The sequence below is a fragment of the Lampetra planeri genome, chromosome 4, assembly GCF_965212315.1.
Source record: "Lampetra planeri chromosome 4, kcLamPlan1.2.h2, whole genome shotgun sequence".
Classification (NCBI taxonomy): domain Eukaryota; kingdom Metazoa; phylum Chordata; class Hyperoartia; order Petromyzontiformes; family Petromyzontidae; genus Lampetra; species Lampetra planeri.
In genome coordinates, this window is record NC_136110.1 from 10,883,043 (window position 1) to 10,904,683 (window position 21,641).

The following is a 21,641-nucleotide window of genomic DNA, read 5'->3' on the forward strand; positions in this document are numbered from 1 at the left end:
GTCAGGGATCTTGTCCTTCACAGATGGGATCAGATCACACATTTTATATACTGTGTTAAATCGGACCTGGATCTTGTGTTTGTTCATGATTTTGGAAATCGTTTTGGTTATCCCTGTTATGTATGGCAAGGCGATGGTTTTGATTGGATCCTCAGATGGCTCCTTCCTCACGGTTGGGGTGATGGCTTTGCGGATTGTGTAGCCAGAATATCCATTCGCCTTGAGAGCTTGGTGTACGTGTGAAGTATTGGAAAATGACGGCAGGAAACTCCTTGACGGGAACACACTTCTTTTATTAAATCTTGACTTGTAACAATACAACGCGTGGCCTCTCTTCTTCACAATGCGCTTCTCTTGACTCTGGATTCTGTGCTGCTGGCTCTCTGTGCCTCGTGTAGACTCCGCGCCTCGGCTACACTCCTCTCTCGCCTCGTGTAGACTCTGCGCCTCTGCTACACTCTCCACTCGCCTCGTGTAGACTTTGCATCTCTCTCTCTGGCTACACCGTATGCATACTCGGCTCGTGTAGACCTTCCTCTCTCTCTGGCTACACCGTATGCATACTCGGCTCGTGTAGACCGTTCTCTCTCGCTGGCTACACACTATACATTACTCAGCTCGTGTAGACCGTTCTCTCTCGCTGGCTACACACTATACATTACTCAGCTCGTGTAGACCGTTCTCTCTCGCTGGCTACACACTATACATTACTCAGCTCGTGTAGACCGTTCTCTCTCGCTGGCTACACACTTATACCTTACTCTCCTCTACTCTCCATTACTCTCCATTACTCTCCATTACTCTCCATTACTCTCCTCTCCGGGCTCTATCTCTGCACCTTCGTCTTCATTCTTAGATGGTTCCACTTCTGCCCCTGCTCCTCTGTGCATCACCTTATATACCCCTTCTTCCCGGGAGACGGAGCGGATGCGGACCTCAACGTCGGCACCGCTCCTCAGTTACCCAATCCCCACGCGCTATCCCTACGATCCGGTTCCGCTCAGCGCGTGTTTCCACTCCCCGACCAATCACACCGCGCTGCTACCCGATCACTCCCTCTGGGCGCGTCACCGGCACACAGCCAATCAGCAGCACTACCCCCACCCGCGCACTGACGCCTGCTCCTCCCCGTCAGCGCGCGTCACCCCACACACACCCGGACATACGCGCTGGCACACGACATATACACCCAGCGCGTATCACCACTACATCACCCCCTCCCACATAGCTCGCAGCCGGCCCGGCTGCTAACAACAACCAACCGCGACGATAAAACGACAACCAACAAAAAAAAACCCCGTAACCCCCCGAGTGTGCCCCGTAACATAACACAACAACAACAACAAGAATAACTATGTACAGATTGACAATGAACCCGAAAAGTCAACAATAACACGATACGAGCAAATTCGAAACGAACGCGCCCCACGTCCCTGCGACTACACGCAGTGACGAGGCGCTCCAACTGCCCCGACTCCTCACGAGGCAGGTCATGCAAAGTAGCACGACCTGGCGCGAGTCCGTCTGGCTGGTCCATCGTATGGGGCGGGACACTGACGACCGTCCGGCGGTTCCGGCTGCTCCAGACGGCGCGGAACGGGCCTGAAAGGGCCGGCCCCGCCGCGGAGATCCGGCCGCCGGTGATCGGCAGCTGTCAGTTCCGAGACACCTGGGAGCAGATCAGGCGAAAATACGTGTGGATCAGGCAGAGACATTTCCCCCTCTGGGTCGCCGGTCACGTCACACGCCCGGCCATCACGACACAAGGGGAGGCCATATGGAGGCGAGAACGGTTTCAGTCGGGAGGGGTGAACGTACCAACGGCGCTTTCCCCACTTTATCTGAACGCACTGGGGCCGTGCAACGCGCACGACCTCCACGGGTCCCCTCCACGGTCTCAACAATTTAGGCGACGTAGCCAAGGGTGCCTGAGGGCAATGCAGCCAGGCCCTGTCACCTGGTTTCCATTCGTGCATGGACACCTTCCGTGCCCGCAACCGTTCATTAGCAATTTGGCGAGCCCGCGAATTAAGCCGCGCGGCCTCCCTCGCCTCTGTCAGCTTGTGAATATTAAACTTAATATGTTCTGCCAAATTAGAATTAGTTCGTGGAGCGGACAGGCCAAGTTGCGTTTCTATTGGCGGGTCAGCTTCCCGACCGTACATCAAATAGAATGGGGAAAACCCCGTAGCTGCATGGGGGGCCATTCTATACGCGGCAAGGACTCCCGGGACCTGCAGGTCCCAATCTACATGTGCCTCGCACACCTGCTGGCACAGCATGGAAGTCAAGGTTTTGTGGAGTCTCTCCACCATCCCGTCAGTCTGCGGGTGGTACGGGGAGGTACGCACCTTCTTGGTACCCAACAGATCGCACACCTCTTGCAACAATTTACTCGAAAAATTTTTACCTTGGTCGGTCAGCAGGCGTTCGGGAGCCCCCTTGTCCAGGACATAGCCCTGGACGAAGGCATCCGTCACAGCCGCTGCCGACTGGTTAGCGAGAGGCCACGCCATAGGCCATCGGGTAAAGTATTCGACCCCCACTAACAAATATTTATTCCCTCTCGGCGTGACTGGGAAGGGCCCCAAAATATCGAGTGCAACGAGCTCGTTGGTACGCGAGACCTGAATAGATTGCAGCGGTGGATTAGCTGCCACGGCCGGTGGTTTACGCCTGGCGCACTCAACGCACCCCTTCAGAATATGCACCACATCACTTCCCATTCCCGGCCAGTAATAGTCACGCTGAAGCAGGGCAAGCGTCTTGTTAACTCCCAAGTGCAAGAGGCGTTCGTGTGCCGCCAAGACAACCCTCCCCCTCACAGCGGAAGGCACCACGAGTGCGTTCCGCCGGGACAAACTGTCCCATTTCAATAACACGCCCTGCTCAAGTACATAGGAGCCGGTACGCTCCTGGTCCCCCTCGGGACCCCCAACCTTGCGGCGCAATGCTAGCAGCGAGCTGTCCGCCATCTGGAGGCGGCCCCATTCGCTGAGCGACAGCGAGAGCAGCGAGTCCCGACCCTGAGAGGCAGTGGAATCATCCCCGATCGGTGCGCCCGCTGTCGCAGCCAGTGCCCCCATCTCCCCCGCAAGCGTCGGTTTACAGCGCGCCGATCCCGACAAACACGCGCATTCATCACAAGGCAACAACCGCGACAAGCAATCGGCATTCGTGTGTCGCAACCCCTTACGGTACGTAGTCGTAAACTGATAGTCCTGGAGGACTTCCAACCAACGCGACAACTGGCCCGAGGGCTGGGCGACCCTCAATGAATACTGTAGCGCCGCGTGGTCCGTTCGGACTGTAAAGTGACGACCATAAAGATATGGCCTAAACTGCTGCACAAAAAAAACAATGGCAAGCAGCTCGCGACGGGTGACACAGTAGCGCTGCTCCGCCGGAGACAACACCCTACTACCGTAGGCGACAACTCTTTCGACACCCCCAACGACTTGGGATAGCACCCCCCCAATGCCCGTGTTGCTAGCATCCGTGTCCAGCAAAAAGGGACTGGCAAAATCGGGATAACACAAGGGTGGGGCACCCACCAAGGCGTCCCGGAGGGAGCGAAACGCGGCCTCCTCCTCCGGTCCCCATTTGAACTTCACTCCCTTCGCCGTTAGAGCGTGCAAGGGTTTTGCAATAGTGGCGAAGTGCTCAACGAACCGCCGATAATAAGAAGCAAACCCGATGAAACTACGCACGTCAGAAACGGACGTAGGTGTCGGCCACGAACCGACACAATCCGTCTTCGCGGGATCGGTGGAGATCCCCGAAGAATCGACAATGTGACCCAAGTATCTAACGGACCTACGAAGGAGGTGACATTTGGCCGGTTTAAATTTCAACTTAGCCGATCGCATTCGCAAGAACACCCCTCTCAATCGCCGGAGGTGTTCCTCAAACGTTTTACTGAAAACAATGACATCGTCCATATAAATCAAGCATGTATCCCACTGCAAGCCCGACAAAACCAGCTCCATAAGTCGCTGAAACGTCGCTGGAGAGGAGTGAAGTCCCATGGGTAACTGGTTAAACTGGAACAGCCCCCCTGGAGTCCGAAATGCTGTCTTAGGTTTCGACTCTTCGTCGAGCGGCAACTGCCAAAACCCCGATAACAAATCAAGAGTCGAAAAATATCGCGCACCAGACAATGCATCGAGGGACTCATCCATCCTGGGGAGCGGATACGCGTCAGCCACAGAGATCTTATTCAGGCGACGGAAATCAACGCAGAATCGCAGGGACCCGTCCTGCTTCTTAACCAGCACAATAGGCGCTCCCCACGGGCTAGAGGAGGGCGAAATAATATCGGCTTCTAGCATATCGTTAACAGCCGACTGAACATGTTCCTTCTCCACGGGACTCAGTCGGAAGGGATTTAGCCTGACCGGCGCCGCATCGCCCGTTTCAATGTGATGGTGCAACAAATCCGTGCACCCAATGTCATACTTATGTTTACTGAATACATCAGAGAATTCAATGAGCAACTCGCGCAGCGCACCCAACTGCACCGCCGACAAATCGTCCGAGGCGGCACATAACGAATGGACCCACTCAAGGTCTTCCCTTGGCTCAACGTTCCGCGCGGGGCTCGAGCCCACCTGCGCAACCAACCCATCATCCCCAGGGACCTGCGCCGCGTGAGCCAGCACGGTGCCCTGCGGAATGACAGCTGGTCGCGACCCCGCGTTCAAAACCATCACAAACGGATCCCTGTCAGCCCGCACCAAAGTGTGAGCCACCGATAAATCAAGACCCCCGACAGCCTTGTTAGAAGGACCCAAAAGCATACTCTGTCCCGAAGCCTCCCTCACCCATGGTTTCCGCAACCGGAGGGGAATCAACATCTGTGAACCCGGGGGCACTTGCACTGTCTGCGTCGCCACCGCTTGTATCGTAGCGCACGCCGTCCGAATGTCAGTAGGGCCCGTCAAAAATGAAATCCGGCGACCCGATGGCAGTTCAATGCATCGTTGATCGATAAGAATTTTAATGGGCATTTTAGCCAAAAAGTCAGTGCCCAAAAGACACGGAACTGCCAAAGAAGACGAAACGAAAACGGGTCCCGACAATTTGATATCTCCAATGCAAATGGACGCCCTAACCTGACCGATAATGCCCAACGATCCCCCATTAGCGGCGTAAAATGGCACATCCACTGGAAGCAGCGGACGACATTGGACCGGAAGAATATTATAAATGAGGTCCGATATAATAGTCGCCGATGCCCCCGTGTCCACTAACACCCTAATCTCAACCCCATCAATAGATCCCGTAACAACGGACGAACCCGCCGAAGCAGCCACAATTCTATGCCCCAATTCCGCCCATTCAATGTCTCCCTGGTCCCGGCCGAACCCCCCTCGCCGAACCGAATCCCCGAACCTTAACCGGCCCTCCTCCGCCGCAACGCGGCGTCCCATGTGTGCCGAATAAACAGGCCGAGCGTGTGAGGTGCCGCGACTTGCCGGGGATTGTAGAGATGACTTGGGCTCTCGGTCGTCGTCCAGCCGAGCTCCCATGGCGCGCTGCCGCGGAGCACGGCACCCGGACGCCACGTGGCCCCGGAGGCCGCAGTTATAGCACGTGACGAGGGTCGGAGTAGATCTTGGTTGCTCCGACTTTCGGCCCGATCGCAGAGGCGACCGGGCCCCCGGCCTCCAGTCCCCTGGTCGTCCCGTGGCGAACGCCTACTCTCGTGGGCTGACGACTTGGGGTTCGGCGACCACCAAACCCGGGGCTGCGACGACAGCAGCGTTGCAACCAACACCTTGCTTCCGTTGTAGGGCCTCGTGCGCTTGAATACTCGTGGCGACTCTCAAAGAAGAAATATCAATCTCGTCAGCTGTGTTGATAGGGACCCCCAGGTCCTGCGCCAACTTGAGCAGCTGCTCCAAAACCATCGCGTCTTGGCCCTCCTCGTCCATCCGAGGGAACGCAGCATCAGCAAGAGCCAGCAACGCCGTGCGATAGGCCAGCGCGGTCTCCGTGGCCGCTTTCCGTCTTGCGTAGAACTGATGGCGGCACGTAGAGGGAGGCCCGTAGACCCTGGCCAACAAACCCAGCGCATCCTTCAGCGTGGAGCGGTCCGACTTCCGTGCAGCCCTGAAGGCCGCGAGCGCATCGTCGTCCAGCATGGCGGGCAATGCCCGCAGCGCCGTAGCATCGGACCACGCTGACATCTCTTGATGCGCCAAAAACCTTCGCTGAAATTGGCCCCAGTCTCCGCCTTCCGCCTTGAAGGCTGACAACGTGGGCAGGCGCTGCTGAAAAATGAAGTCATCCGCCTCGTGGTTCCTCTCCGCCTGTCCGTCGGTGTCTAAGATGGCGGCTCCAGCAGCAGACGTAAGATGGCGGACCCCCTCGCGCGCTGATGACGTCGATGCGCGCGCTTGGGAACCCACCACCACGTGGCGCTCGCCGTTCCCGCCAAAAGTAGGCCCAGGCGCAATGGCGGGAATCCCCCATTCGTTTTGGCGGGAATCTGCGGGGCGACCTTGTAAAATGTCCCCCACCGTCCCCGCTCCTCCCGACGAGCTGATCTCCGCCAAGATGGACGCGGCGGCGAGCAGCAGCTCCGCCAGTCGGGAGTGCGCCTCACGAAGCCCGGCGTCTGTCCCCGGTCGCTCGGCCGGCGCCGTCGACGGACCCTGCAGCGTGGGCAAGTCCTCTTCCTCACCCCCCGCCACCAGCGGCCCCGAGTCGTCCAGGTCTTCCTCGCGGTCAATCCCGTGGGTCCTACGGGTCTTCCTCGTCTCCATACTTGGAAGCCCGTTTCACTTCTGACGCCAGATGAAGTATTGGAAAATGACGGCAGGAAACTCCTTGACGGGAACACACTTCTTTTATTAAATCTTGACTTGTAACAATACAACGCGTGGCCTCTCTTCTTCACAATGCGCTTCTCTTGACTCTGGATTCTGTGCTGCTGGCTCTCTGTGCCTCGTGTAGACTCCGCGCCTCGGCTACACTCCTCTCTCGCCTCGTGTAGACTCTGCGCCTCTGCTACACTCTCCACTCGCCTCGTGTAGACTTTGCATCTCTCTCTCTGGCTACACCGTATGCATACTCGGCTCGTGTAGACCTTCCTCTCTCTCTGGCTACACCGTATGCATACTCGGCTCGTGTAGACCGTTCTCTCTCGCTGGCTACACACTATACATTACTCAGCTCGTGTAGACCGTTCTCTCTCGCTGGCTACACACTATACATTACTCAGCTCGTGTAGACCGTTCTCTCTCGCTGGCTACACACTATACATTACTCAGCTCGTGTAGACCGTTCTCTCTCGCTGGCTACACACTTATACCTTACTCTCCTCTACTCTCCATTACTCTCCATTACTCTCCATTACTCTCCATTACTCTCCTCTCCGGGCTCTATCTCTGCACCTTCGTCTTCATTCTTAGATGGTTCCACTTCTGCCCCTGCTCCTCTGTGCATCACCTTATATACCCCTTCTTCCCGGGAGACGGAGCGGATGCGGACCTCAACGTCGGCACCGCTCCTCAGTTACCCAATCCCCACGCGCTATCCCTACGATCCGGTTCCGCTCAGCGCGTGTTTCCACTCCCCGACCAATCACACCGCGCTGCTACCCGATCACTCCCTCTGGGCGCGTCACCGGCACACAGCCAATCAGCAGCACTACCCCCACCCGCGCACTGACGCCTGCTCCTCCCCGTCAGCGCGCGTCACCCCACACACACCCGTACATACGCGCTGGCACACGACATATACACCCAGCGCGTATCACCACTACACGTGTTTGAGTTCGCTGGTTAGGTGTTCATGGTCATAGATACATTGAGCTCTATGGTGTAGAGTTTTGATGAGGGAATTCTTCTGGGATAGATGGTGGTGGGAATCAGGTTTTCGGTAGGCATCAGTGTGGGTTGCTTTCCCGTAGACAGAATGGCTCATTGAGGTGACTGTGAAGTTCAACCCTTTAGCCAAAACCGATTTTTGACCATTGGAAATTGGACTATTACTCAGATTAATAACAACCTTGTCAACGTATAACTTTTTAATGCGTGGATCTGGTTTCTTCGTGGAAAGGAGGTTGAACTTGGAAATCAGGTTATCTGTACATTTAGTTGACATTGTAGCGGCTGATGAAGTAGTCATGTTATCTACATGTTCCCAATCAGATGTAGACATTTTTTCTGTCAATGTTAAGTGTGATTTCAAGAGTGTCTTGTCCACATTATCTTGTTCAGTACGGAACAGTCTAATTATCTCTGAGATCAGGGCCAAGCCAGCCCTGAACAAAATTATTTGCCATTGGAAGATGTGACAGCAGCAGAGGTCAGTGTGAATGAGGTCGGTATTACCTTAGAGTCGCGGCATCTCTTCAGAAATTGTGAGTGCTTTCGTGTCTCGGAGTTTGTTGTGGTTATGTGGAAACCCTCCCCATAGAGGCGGTTAAATTTTGACTTAACTTTCGTGACTGCAGGAATTCATATCACTGGTCAACAAACAAAAAACATTTTTTTCTGGCCTGGACTTTTGCAGCTGTTTTAGACTAATTTCAGGGTGCTGATTCCAAATCTGATCTCAGATTTGCTCTATCACATCTCATTTTTATGCAATCGGCATACCCCATTTTCATTGATTTTACCCGAAATTAACTGTCACTTATGATTGCAAGTTGTTGCGAGTCAGTGACTGCTTTAGTGTTAAAATATGGTGCTGTATTTTTAGGATAGTGTGTTTATAATATAATTTTATGTAGATATCCACATTTACCTAATATATTTCTTCTGCAGTTTTTATTGAAAATGCAATATTTGATATCTCAAAAACTTGATGTGATAGACAAAAACTGATGCCAGATTTGGAATCAGCACCCCAAAATTACCTTAAAACCGTTGGAATACCTTATGCCAGAAAAAGTGTGTTGACCAGTGTATTCTTTGGTTCTTTCGAGTAAAGTTACATAGATAGAAACAATTATAAAATATTGCCAATGTCAAGGTCTGCAAGCCACGAGAAGGCTTTAGGAGAGAGTTTGTGTAGTTTTGCTATTTCTTCATTGAATGCGCGCAGACTACAGTGGTTTACGATTTGGTCCATGGTTTGGTTTGCATGGCCACAATCGCACTACTGTGGCCTGCCTTTAATTTCCGAATTATGGAGATGTGCATATCGGCCTATTGATGTTCTGATGCGGTTGATGGTTCCATTGGTGTCTTCGAGGAGGAGGAGGAATGCTAAAGCCAGGAGGTGCGATGTTTGGGTCTTGAGTGAGGTGTTTATTCTGGACGTCTACGTTGTTCCACTGGATGAGATGCTAGGACGGTGACAGCGGCACAATCCCAGAAGGGGCTGGAGTCAGTGGAGAGGAACATTGTTGAGGTCTCGGTTGGTAGACATCTCGTTTATTCGTTGGATGGGAGCAAACCAGAGAACCCGGAGAAAACCCATGCAGAACAGGGGGAGAACACACAAACTCCCCACAGAATGGAGGCGTAATCACGAATTTAAACCAGGCTGTATCAAGCACTGCACGAACCCTGCCACCAAGGTTCCTAAACAATGGGTGGTACGAATCGAGCGTAAGGATGAGAGCTAATTGTTTCTTTGGGTTTCTTTAAGCCCTCCGCCGCGCTCCTCATCCCCGGTGCGTGTGCGCGCTTGTCGTCCCCGCGCAGGTGAACTACTACGCGGAGGTTTCCAAGATTTTCCGCGACCTGTCGGAGAAGATTGACGTCGCGGAGCGGACGGACGAGCAGCGTGAGCAGGAGAACGAGGCGCGGCTCGCCGAGCTGCGCTCGCTCTCCATCGTCGCCAACGACTGAGAGCTCGCCACCGCCGCCCCTCCGTCCCCACTCACCCCCTCACCCTTGCCTCACCGACTACCCCCTCCCTTGTCACTAAGCCACCCTCCACCCGCCCCCCCCACCACCCCACCCACCCCATGTATGTATGTTGAACTTCTTTGGCACCATAATGGAGGTTTTTGGGTTTGATCGCGTACATTTAAATGTGACTAACGTTCTTTGACACCGTACGTAGCAAGTCGTGCTAATTAGAGGTGCGGGGGAAGGACAACAAACTAAACACAAAAAGCAGTTCTAAAGAAATGAATTGTCAATGCATGGCTCCAGTGGCTTCCTGATATCGGAAGGAAGAGTATTCCAGACGGCCGCAGAAGCGCATCCGAAAGTGTTGATGCGGGTGAAGGAGTTTTTTCACTTACATAGGGTGATCAAATCTGTGGCCCTAACATGAGAAGCGGGTGCTATCTTTCCGCTTTCCCTGCTCGTTGCAGAGGTTCATGGTTCGCATCCAGCAGCCCACCCTGGTTATCACTGCGGTGGTGTATTAACCATGACAATACTATGCGCTGTCTGCTGCAGTGGACGTTAAAGATCCCGTGATGTCATTTACAAGAGGAGGTTATTGTGAGCTGGTGTCACGCTTCAGATTTGACAATGAAAAACTCAAATAGGGTTATACGTAACGATCATTACTCCCTACTGCAAAACACTTTGCAGCACCCTCCTGAGACTCGGTGAGACTTTCCCGAGATGAATAAAAACACAAGTGAAATCTATTTAAGGGGATGATGCAATAGTGAAATGGTCGGCACGCTGGACTTGCAATCCAGAGGTTGGCAGTTCTATAAAACAATGAGGCAAATGTCTTAAATCGCCCCCCCCCCCTCCCACGCATCTGTCCACCCTGCAGTATAAATACGACAGTGCAGAATATTGGAATAAGACGATAGATTGTACAGGGGACACGACGAAGAAGACGAGTTAGTCGATTGACAGGCCACGTATGGTGGGGTAAAGTGTGATTACTCCATCTTCAAAGACGTCTGGCCAGTACTCTCCAGAGGGGCTCTCCAGAGCTCCCTCGAGCGGAGGCCCTTTTGCCAGCAGTGGTGTGAGTGAGCTATTGCAGGGATGCGCCTTGACCTTCCGCGTGCACCCTTCCATATTTTCTGAAATCCAGATTTCATCGCGAGAGGGTAACTCGGTGATCGCTACTGGTGAATTAATCCGTGTGTTTAAACCTTAAGCGAAAAAGCTTAAATGTCCAGAGAGACCTCAAGAAAAGCCACGCCCACCAAACCTTGATCCCAGTGACTTCCACGTGTTTCCACAGTGAAAGATTTTGCTTGTGGAAAGAAGCGTTTCTCTACCGACACCTGGAGTGATTGGTCCTGTGCAAGAGTAAGTGGCTTGAGAAAGGAGACAAATAACACGGGACCACTGAGGTTAGTCGATGCATCTGTGCCAAGCCACGGATTGTTCAATCGCTGCTAATATTTCAGAACTATCTCGGCAGCCCTCTCTCACTTGTTTTTTCAACATTCACCTCGTCAACTCTGCACCGACTTTTCTCATGGAAGTATAAAGAGTGATACTGCGTACGTGAGATTGGGCCTGCTTACATAATATAACCAACCCCCTTCAGGATGTGCATCTGCCACATACGTCTGTTTTCCACCACACAACCGAGCTGTGCTAGGGCCATGCCGAGCCAGCCGGGTGGTTTTGGCCACGGCAGAAGCTGAGCCGAGCACCTGTGGACGAGTCAAAACGCACATAGCTGCGAAAGCGGCGACGCTGCGTTTGAATTGTGTGTGTGTGCCCACTGATGCCACGCGCAATGAACACACGTTCCTAGCCCCGTCTCTCGGCCCTGCTTGGCCCCGAGCCATATACAGATGTCGTTGTAAGGCCAGCTTATCTAGGTTTGGTTTCGGGCTCGGCACAGCAAATAGCCAGTGGGGAAGCACCCGACTGTTAGTGTCCCACGCTGGCTCGGCTCAGATGTGCCAGTGGAAAAGAGGTGGTAGTTGGTGACTGTAGCTTATCGGTTAAAGTGCTAGCTTGTGATGCCATTGAATGTGGCTAGTGTTGGACGTCTAATGCCATTCAGTGAGTGTTAGTGGTGGAGCAAAGATAAGGTGGAACGGCATCCACCGAGAGGTTCTGGGTATTTTTGTGAACTTGCACTTTTTGTGTTTTTGCTTGTGTTTTTTTTTGTTATTTCTGTGTGTATGTTTTGTGTGTGGAGAATGACGACACTGGTATTTAAAGCATTGCACTACAGTTGTGGAGATGTGGGTTTTATCCCTAGCCGTGCACATCGTTCAGTTGCAAAAACGTGACCTCTAGGTCAACTCGGCCATTGGTACCTGGTGATGCAATCGGGAGTGCCGTTGGCTTTGCTGCGTGTGTGAGTGCTCACGAACATCACTCACCCCTACGGTTTACAAGACTCAACATATTAACTTTAAATTTGAATGTCGGGTGCCCGTGCGTGTGTTGTATGTTCCGTGATCATGAGCTATGTGCCTGTCCTGCATCGCATCTTGTGTTTTTCCGCTATTCGTTACTCCGAATTAGATGGCCTCTCACTGTGGGTTCTCATCTGGTTGAATGGAGGATTGGTTTCTGGGAAGCAGTGTGCATGTTCATGTCCAGTCCGATGGTGCTGTGGTTAAAACTCTTTACGCCCGGTCACAAAGTTACAAGTTCGAAGCTAAGTCATAATAAACTCGGCCTATCCTTCCAGGGCCGATACAATTGGTACCGCTTAGTAGGAAGTCAACAGTGCCGAACGGTCTGGCCCCCACCACAAGAATATGGAATGTCCACCACTCGCCCAGATATGGAGATGGGTGTCAACTAGACAGTTTCACTTTGAATTCCAAAAAAAACGATAAGCGCTGTCTCCATGGCTCACATAATGGCTGGCATGTCGTGATTCCAAGAAAGGTGCATTTTTAATCACAGCCCTGGATTATCAACTTCTGAGCTGAGCTTGATGGCTGCAGAAAGTGGCGCACTTCACGGCAAATAACGCACACTTGAATCATGATGAATGGTCGTGTCCGCAGAGCTGTGTGGGTTGGTTATTATTTCGAGCACTATGCTAAATACCTACAGCGTTTAAACCTCCTTGTTGTAAGTGATGGATCAGTACTTGGGTTCACATTTATTTTTTGTAATCGCTTTGTGCCAGTAACGTCTACTGCTCAGTATAAACCACTGAAATTATACTTTTGCTATTTAGCTTACGTTGTTGGGTTGATTATGTTAAACAATATTTTAGCAAATAAGTAAAAACAAAAACTGTGAGATGGCGTATGCCGCCTTGTGCCTTCTGATGCTTATTTCGTGTGTGTGTGAAATGTATATGTATTGTTGGTAAGCCTTGGCTGAAATGGACCGTTAATAAAAATAAATATATATAGACACACATCACTATGGTACACACATTTGTCATTTCACAATTATTGTGGAAATATGAAACATATCTTGGTATGTTGTGAGTTTTGGCACGCAACACAGGCCCACATGATAAGTTCATGCAGTATGTTTCCTGTTTCAGGATGTCCACGACATTGCCACCAACCACTTAAATTGCCTTGGATGTAAATCCACAGCAGCTTCCCTTTGGTGTTGCTGCCTGGTTCGTGTTAGCCTCCACGAGCTCCCTTGAGGTCGAATTTATTTAAACTTTCAGGCCCCACCTGTGCTGTCAATGGGCGAGCGTGCAACAACCGGCGTTTGGCTCGCACACAACTAAGGAGGAGGCTGCGCCGCCGCCGTCTTGGTTAGCGCACTGCGTTACGAGCACGGCGACCCCGGGTTAACCAGAGTCTCCCAGACGCACCATGAAGTCACGTTCAAAAATCTGTCCAAACAAGCCGGTAATCCATTTCCTCTCCTGCCCTCTCCTGGCCATCGGAGTGCAGCAAGTGGGGAGGTGATCTCTACGTGATCCAAAAATCCCAACCTCTGGTATTATCATCAGCCCATGATCTATCCATTGATGAACAAAATAAAACACTTGTTGGAAGGATGCTGGAAAACGCATGATGTGAATCTAAGGCAATTACTGAAGGTGAACCAGGATCAACATAAATCAAACTGACAGCGGGAACAGGATGGAGTGCTTTTGTTTCATTAAATTAGATTTATTTTAAAAACAACAAATGTGCCTAAGAGGAACATTTTCAATCAAGGCAAATTACGCGCAATGACGTGGATTTCAAAATATGGACACCTGACAACATTTGGGTCAGAAGCTGAGAAGTACACAAACAAAAAATCGGAGGCATCGTGTTCACTGAAGGGTGAAGTGGGCTGGAGCAGTGCACACTCAGTTTAACACGTAGGCTTTCGCGACCAATATTGTTCATAATCAACGATTTTTGGGTTTAGATCGCAGTGCACACTCCTGGAAAGGAGGGATGGCCGGTTTCCCAGAAGATTGAGAGTGGAAGCCAGGGAAGTGAGGCCACCGGAGAAGACAAACTACCACAGAGATGAGAGATGAACTCGTGCGCAGAGGCGCGATGGAGTTGTGGCATCGTGGAACCTTGGGGCAGGCCTTCGTAAACATGATATAGAATGTTGAGTTAGGATATAGAATACGGCGAACGATGGTCAGCATCTTGTTGTTTCCTTTTGTTTTTCCCCCCCCCCTCCCCATTTTGTACTCATGGCATCATGTCGTGCCACGAGAAATACATTCGGAAATCTCGGCATTGTGCCCTGTGTGGCAGAGAATGGCTGCACAAGAAAGATGTTTTTTTTTTCTCTCAAAAGAAAATCTATCAGGTGAACATATTTTAATTTACACAGTAGGGGGAGCATTATCCCGTGCACCCTTCTACGAGACCGTCGTCGGACGGTTGCATGGAGGTCACACCAACATGTTTAATTTATAGAGGTGGAACTGAGTCAAATGAAGCGCAAAACAAATTGCAGTAATCAGTGCCTAGGCAGAGACATCAACTTGCAGGCATCCGTATAATCACGGATGGATGTCCAGACTGAAACACACAATGTCAGTCGTGCTGGGTTATTAATCAGACTTCTTAGACTCCTGACAACCTCATTGTATTTTAAAAGTATAATTTGCATAACAATATACGTTAAGCATCTGCTGACACATACCTTTTATAACTCTCAAAATGTCCGAATAATCGCAACCTTTTTGCCACGTAAATGTTTAGCATTGTTTTTAATACATTCTGGATTTTAATATGAACAGTTAAAATATAATTTATTGAAATAGAATGAATTAGATTGTAAATAGTGACGATAATATAGGTCAACATCTTGCAAAAAAGGTGGCCCATTTATTAAAAAGTTGGTGAAATTTCGAGTTCGCATTGTAAATGAAAATGTCAGATAAAATGTGAAACGCAACTCCCGTTCATACGTTGAATGCCTCTCGCTACAGAACTAATTTTCGCCCACATTTGACCTGACTTCGAATGATTATGAATTGCATTTTTGTTAATGGTTCTGTAATTGAATACCAAATGCATAACAACTGTATGAGCTGAAATTCAGCACATGTCTTGCAATGTAATAAAATCTTTCATTTACCGAGTGACATCTTTTTAATCTATGTAGCAGTAAATTGGCTTTATGTTATTAACACAGTATTATTACTGAACATTATTATTACATATTACTGAATAGTGTCTTATTGAACATTATATGAATGCTTTTTTGGAAAATGTTAATATTGAATGGTTATCTCTGTGTTGATGGAGGCACGGGGGTAATTGTGGTGTACCTTTAGAATAAAACGCGACGCTAAAACATCGTGGATGGAATTTCCAGCGGGATATATGGTAATGAGCGGAGCGCGTGTTTAAGTGTAATGACCAAAAAATTACCCCAAGCCATGTGCAGCCTACCGGCTATTTAAACACAAACAACGGTCTCCTATTGGAAGAAAGAGGCCTCCACGGTGATTGGTCGGGAAGCAGACTTTAAAGGGATTGGAGAATAAGGGGGTTGAACGGGAAAACAAAAAGGATCCGTTCAAGGGAAAGGACAGGGATTGGCTGGAGGTAAAACAAGGAGCAGGTTCGAGAAAGGGGGCTGAGGGATAGATAAGGGGAGAGCACGAGAAGTGGCTCTTATAACTTGTCGTCGGAGTCGTTACACAAGGACACGGGTCGGCAACCAAAAGGAAAACGTGAAACCAAGGATGGGCCGCCTTGGAAGTCGGTTGAAGTGTGGAGGGCATCGGCAGCAATGGTCACGACGACAGCTTTACCTTGCCATTATTTAACGGTGTACGGTGTTTCGTGCGTTTGAAGTTTGTCAGACGTAACGCATTCACGTGACTCAATGTGAATTAAATTTTAACATTCGGACAAACAAACCTCAAAGTTTAGATATTAATATGATGCTAAGAAACGGTGTTGCTTATATCCCTGGCTTTGTCCAGAAGAGCACGTGGGTTACAACCTTTGATGGCTTCTGGCCCCAATTATAATTGTCCACAAAGGTGAGGAGATTATCAGCATCTCGGGCTTCCATGCAAACCACGAGAGAGTAACCCCATCACGTTCGGCGCCCTAAGTTAGATGTGGCGAGGGCTCTTTAGAAAAAGGACTTTAGCGGCCAATAATCTGACGGTGCTCTTGAGCGTCTTCTCGGGGAGTTATTTTTTTGTGGACGGGGGGGGGGGACGCAGAGAAGTGGAAAAATCTGCGTCCAACTCGAGAATTGCATGTTGGGTGCCATCGCAGAACTCACTCGACGAGGCGGTTGCGTGGGGGGCCCCGCAGGTCGCCGCATTCAGACGTGACCACCCCCTGACGGTCACGGCCCTCCCCAGATGCCCTGTCCTGTAAGGGCGATCGTGGCCACCACAGTTTGAGCGATGAAGTTCTGGGATAAATGTATCGCCGTGTTTTTTTTTGTTCCCGTTCGTTATTCAATTCCAATTAACTTGGTCGATGCAATTGGAGCCGTGGTGCACTGCGCTATGAACCTGGCTTGCTTGAGTTGAATTCCCAACCAAGGCTCACATCGGCGGCGAGAGAAACCTGAACTGGTCCTGGGGCTTCTTCCCCGCCCCGCACTGACCGGCCTGGTGGTTAACCAACCTCTGCGGTCAACGAGGCATGGTGTTGAACGTCTTCACCCAGCGCTGTATTTGACAAGGGCTGTACATTAAGTTATAGATCGCCGCTCGGGCACGCAGTGGAGGTCACGCTTATGGCGCACCGTGCCGAACTGGAGCCATACTGACGGCTGGCTGCCTTACGTCAAACCTAGTTTTCAAAGGCAAGCCCACTGATGTTCCGAGCCTGCCATCCTCCCCGTTGTGTTGTCATACGTCCCACGGAGTAGTTATTCCCGGCGCATTAAGAGAATCGCTCCCTGGCCATGGCAGTAGTACGGATTGCTGGGGTAGCGATTCACTGGGCAAAGTGGCTCAGCAGTGCCCTGAGCAAAATAATTGCAGGGCTGCACCTTCATTTACTTTGTTTTTTGTAATCCACCATAATCACTTAACAAATGGCGTCACGGGAAAAAAGAGGACGGAAAATTTCGCACGATGCAAAATTGCTGCGTTCGAAACAAAAGGCCGCGCTGTCAAAAATCGCCCAGGGGAGAAGTCCAAGGAGGTGGGTGCCTTTGAGCACGTGTCTCAAAAGAATTGAGCGCAAGGCGTAGAGCAGCAGTGAGCACTGGCCACTGTCCTGTACGTCTTTTCAACTCTGACTTGGTGCCTCGCAATGAGAAATTGCCCACGTGTTTGGATATTTTGAGCTGGTTATGTGTCGTTCTATCAGTTTGACTCCCAGCCTGCATTGTTTCCCGCCGTGGTGGGTTTTCCCCATTGTCACCTACAGATTTGAGTTCACCTTCGTACTGCTGCCAACATTTTTCCCGAAATCTGACCGACTCCACGTCCAAGGCGGCGGCGTCTGCATCATCATCACCATCATCATCATCAAACGTCGCGTGCACGCAATGGAAATTTCCGAGAGGCCGGCAGGAAAACCGCAAAACAGGCAGCCTCTGAGGCCCAGTCTCGAGGCTCACCTGTGACTCACTGACAGCTGCGCATTAATGACCTCCGTCAAACTTGACATTTCGATAATGCGCGCCTTAATTTTCGTCGTAATGGACCCAATTATGTGCCCCTTCAAATGTACGGCGGTGGCGGTGGTAGGAGGGCTTTTAAAGTAGCGGTGTTTTTCAGTCATCCCCACCCACCGAGTCCGATGGTCACGCTGTTGTCCGTCCAGGAGGCCGAAGATGCCTCTCGTTCTCGTTTCAGTGGGGGGGGGGGGGGGGGTCAAAGAGCGTGGCTCCCAAATAGCACGACGCAGGAAGCAATTTGAATGTGCGTGACACTAAAGGGGATGAACATTTATATAAACAATGTAATTCTTCGAATTTCAGGTGGGGGTTTTTGTATTCGCTGTCGTAATGTCACGCTTGTTTCACCATCACCAATACGGTCATTTGAGAGAAGGTGAATCTGAAGTAGTTTGGTAATTACTTTATAAATGTGTATCTTCAAACAGCGCGTGGGTGGATGGATGGAGTTTTCGGATAGATCACAAATGCAGTTCCACACCGACACACAAAATGTGCTAACCCAGTGGTTAATGGAAATGGCGTCAAATAATTACCATCGAATACCCCAGCAAGCTAAACTAAAACTTCGATGTGAGAGATGTCACATTTGAAAAGGTGACCACGGCCCTTCGCAGTGTGAGAGAAGGGGAGAATCCCGGATCTCCGGTAGATGTAACGCTTTACAGAGATCATAGAGATCAAAATATCGGATAATTTAGGGGCCGACAGACCACGCCAGGAAGCTATATTCAGAACCAATGGCGGAGCCAGGATTTTCAGGTAGGGGGGGGGGTCAACCCCTCCAGCAATGAAAAATTATAGAGGAGTTGTTAGTAAGTAAGGACTTGTCCCTTGCTTTTTATTCGACGCGTGTGCGGCGATGGCACAGCCATCGATCGAGGGTCGAATTCGAACCTCGTGTGATCTGCATCACGCTCGCTGAAGGTGTTGATGCCTTCAGGGAAGTCGTGTGCTGTATACGCATCTGCGCACAATTCTGAGTCACTTATCGCTGCTTTGCCGTTACTTATTGCCAATTATGGACTCAGACTATTGTCCTATCATCTCATAGAGTCCATGGCACATAATAATATGCGACACAGTGGCAGTGGGGGTCGCAAAATGCCGATTTATTACTAATAAACCCCAATGATCCGATCGAAATTAGGGATTTCGATCGGATCATTAGGGGGGGGGGCACGTGCCACCACCCCCCTCCCCCCCACTGTAATCAGAACGTGTCTGCTACCGCTGATCACGTACATATCAATCAGATTACATTTATTTTAAACACGCAAATTTATATCAAATACTACTACGCCTGATTTATGTGGATGATGAAAATGCATTTGAGTGGGAACTGATGCAGTCATCCAAAGCTCTCACAACACAAGGCCTTAATAACACGCACAGTGACACAGCCTTCATCAAAACCATCAATATCGGTGACCAGTCGCACTGAAATTGATGCGGAGATTTTAACAACGAAATTGCTCTTTTATTTAGCAAAAAAATAAACCCTCAAACACAATTTTTAAGATAGCCATACATTGGGGTGTTTGGCCATATCCTTATTAAATGCGGGAAGAAACGGGTCTGTGGGGAGATTCCACACATGCGTATGAGAGTATACGCATAGGACAGTAACAAAAATGATCTGTATCGCCTTAGCATGACCACCGTGTAACCCAGCAAGTTAGGAGCCAGTCTCAAGCTGGTAGGTAGTGCGTCAAAAATGTATTGCTCCCGAAGGATGCTGCATCTAAGCTCATGGAACCGAGGAGTAACTAACGTAGAAGTAAAAAAAGAAAGTTGCACAAAGCAGGCAGTGATGAGAAGGAAACTGGCACTATTTGGACACGTGTAGTAGGATGGACAAGAGGATAATTTAAAGTGTGTTCGGGAAAAAGGAAGGAACCGGAAAGAGAGGAAGGCCTAACAGAGAATGGCTTGATGACGACTTCACAAGAGATCGGTGCCAGCAAGATGTGGCCACTGCACATTGGCACAAGACAGATGAAAGTGGAAACCAATGACGAAATGTGCAGTGGACACTTACGGGCCATCTGCCCATGGATCGTCATGATCATGATGATGATCTTTGTATGTAGGTATCTCTGTATATATGTACCTTTGTATGTATCTTTGTATGTATGTATCTTTGAATATACATATGTATATTTGTCCAAAGGACTTCTCCTAGGCCGCTCCACCAATTCACGTGAAAGCTTACGAAGTGTCGTTTATGAAAATGCAGTCCACATTTTTCGTTAGAAATGTTTTTTTACATTTGTCGTGATGAATCTCCTTATCACCCCCAGCGCTGCTTATTCGCTCTAGAATTTGAAATAATCAGTTACAAGGGGGCCGTGAAACGAGGTACAAAGATCCGCTGCATCTAGCGGTGGCTAGCGAATGGCTGTGATTTGTTGGGGACTATCGTTTGTAACCTCCAGAGTGACGCACGTGACGCATCTCTCTCCCCTGCACACAACCCAGGCGTGAGATGGACTATCAGTCGTGTTCCGTATCCCCTGCTTGAATAAGGTCACAGCATCTCTCTAAATAACAAAAAAACAAGAAAATTACACCCTGTGCATCACACCTTAATAGAAGGGGCGTTTATGGCATTGAACAGTGGCTTTGAATGGACTATAATGGCCGCGCAAGGGTTCATTCATGGGAGCAATTGACATTTTCCGGGCAGACTTATCAATGAAAAACCTGGGTAATTTTCCACTGTGCCTTAAAGTACCGTACAATTCTCTCCACAGAACCCTTGTCAAGTCACGAATGATCCAACGTACGCAGACATGAGCCCTTTGTCAAGATGCACCATCAAAACCATCGCCTACCGTGTCTTGCGGTCCATCTTAAATTAATAATCTATTTCTCGAGAAATTAGAAGCATACCCTCATTTTTCTTGGCCCATTTCTTTTGACTCCTCTCTCACACACACAAAAAAAACATTTTGAATGTCATGTTTGGTTAGGTGCAACGTTTGTGGTTTTATAAATCGTAGAGCTCGGTGTACATAGAGACAGGGCTTAATTTTTTTTTCTTATTTTGTCACAAGACTGCTTTAGGGCTGACTGGGAGAAGGGATTCTCGGCATAGGGCACTACCACTCGAGATAGTATGCCTATCCGTAGTTTGTTGTCCTTCCCCCGCACCTCCGATTAGCACGGTTGTCTACGTACGGTGTGGAAGAAGTTCAACATACAGTACATTCATACATCAAATCCATGCGTTAACCCTAAGCACCGTCTTTCGATTTTTGCACCTCCAATTTTTGTCACTTCCCATCGCACGTCCGATTAGCATGGTTGGCTACGTACGGTGCGAAAGAAGTTCAACAGACATACAATCTTATATTGATGGCACTATTCAACAACGAGAACAACAACAACAACCGCAGGCCACTCGGTGGCGGTGACATCAGCACGGCGCTTGTTTGCCAGGCGGATTCCCCACATCACGGCCACAGAACCGCGGGGGCAGCCACACGGGAGACCTGCCGGACCCTTCGCAACGATGCGCAGAGGAATCCCTGTAGGGGCCGTCCATAAATGACGTCACGCACCTAGGGGGGGGGGAGGTCAGACATTTGTTACGATGTGTGACGAGGGGGGGAGAAATGTGACGTCACATCAAAATGCGCAACTTTAAATAAATATAGACAACACGTTTTACTTAATTAAATATACTTTTTAATAAATGTTTTCTCCTACATCAGAGTGCAGCGCCACATTAAATAC

At 50.0% G+C, this 21,641-nt stretch overlaps 1 protein-coding gene across 1 annotated transcript in view; it reads left to right on the forward strand.

Moving 5' to 3' along the window:
• Positions 1-13,235, forward strand: part of BIN3 (bridging integrator 3) — a 169,558-nt gene extending 156,323 nt beyond the window's left edge. Inside the window, exon 9 of the mRNA XM_078593240.1 lies at positions 9,663-13,235. Coding sequence (XP_078449366.1) covers positions 9,663-9,809 — 147 coding nt within the window. The 3' untranslated portion in view covers positions 9,810-13,235. The remainder of the gene's footprint in view (positions 1-9,662) is intronic.
• Positions 13,236-21,641: the final 8,406 nt, after the last annotated feature.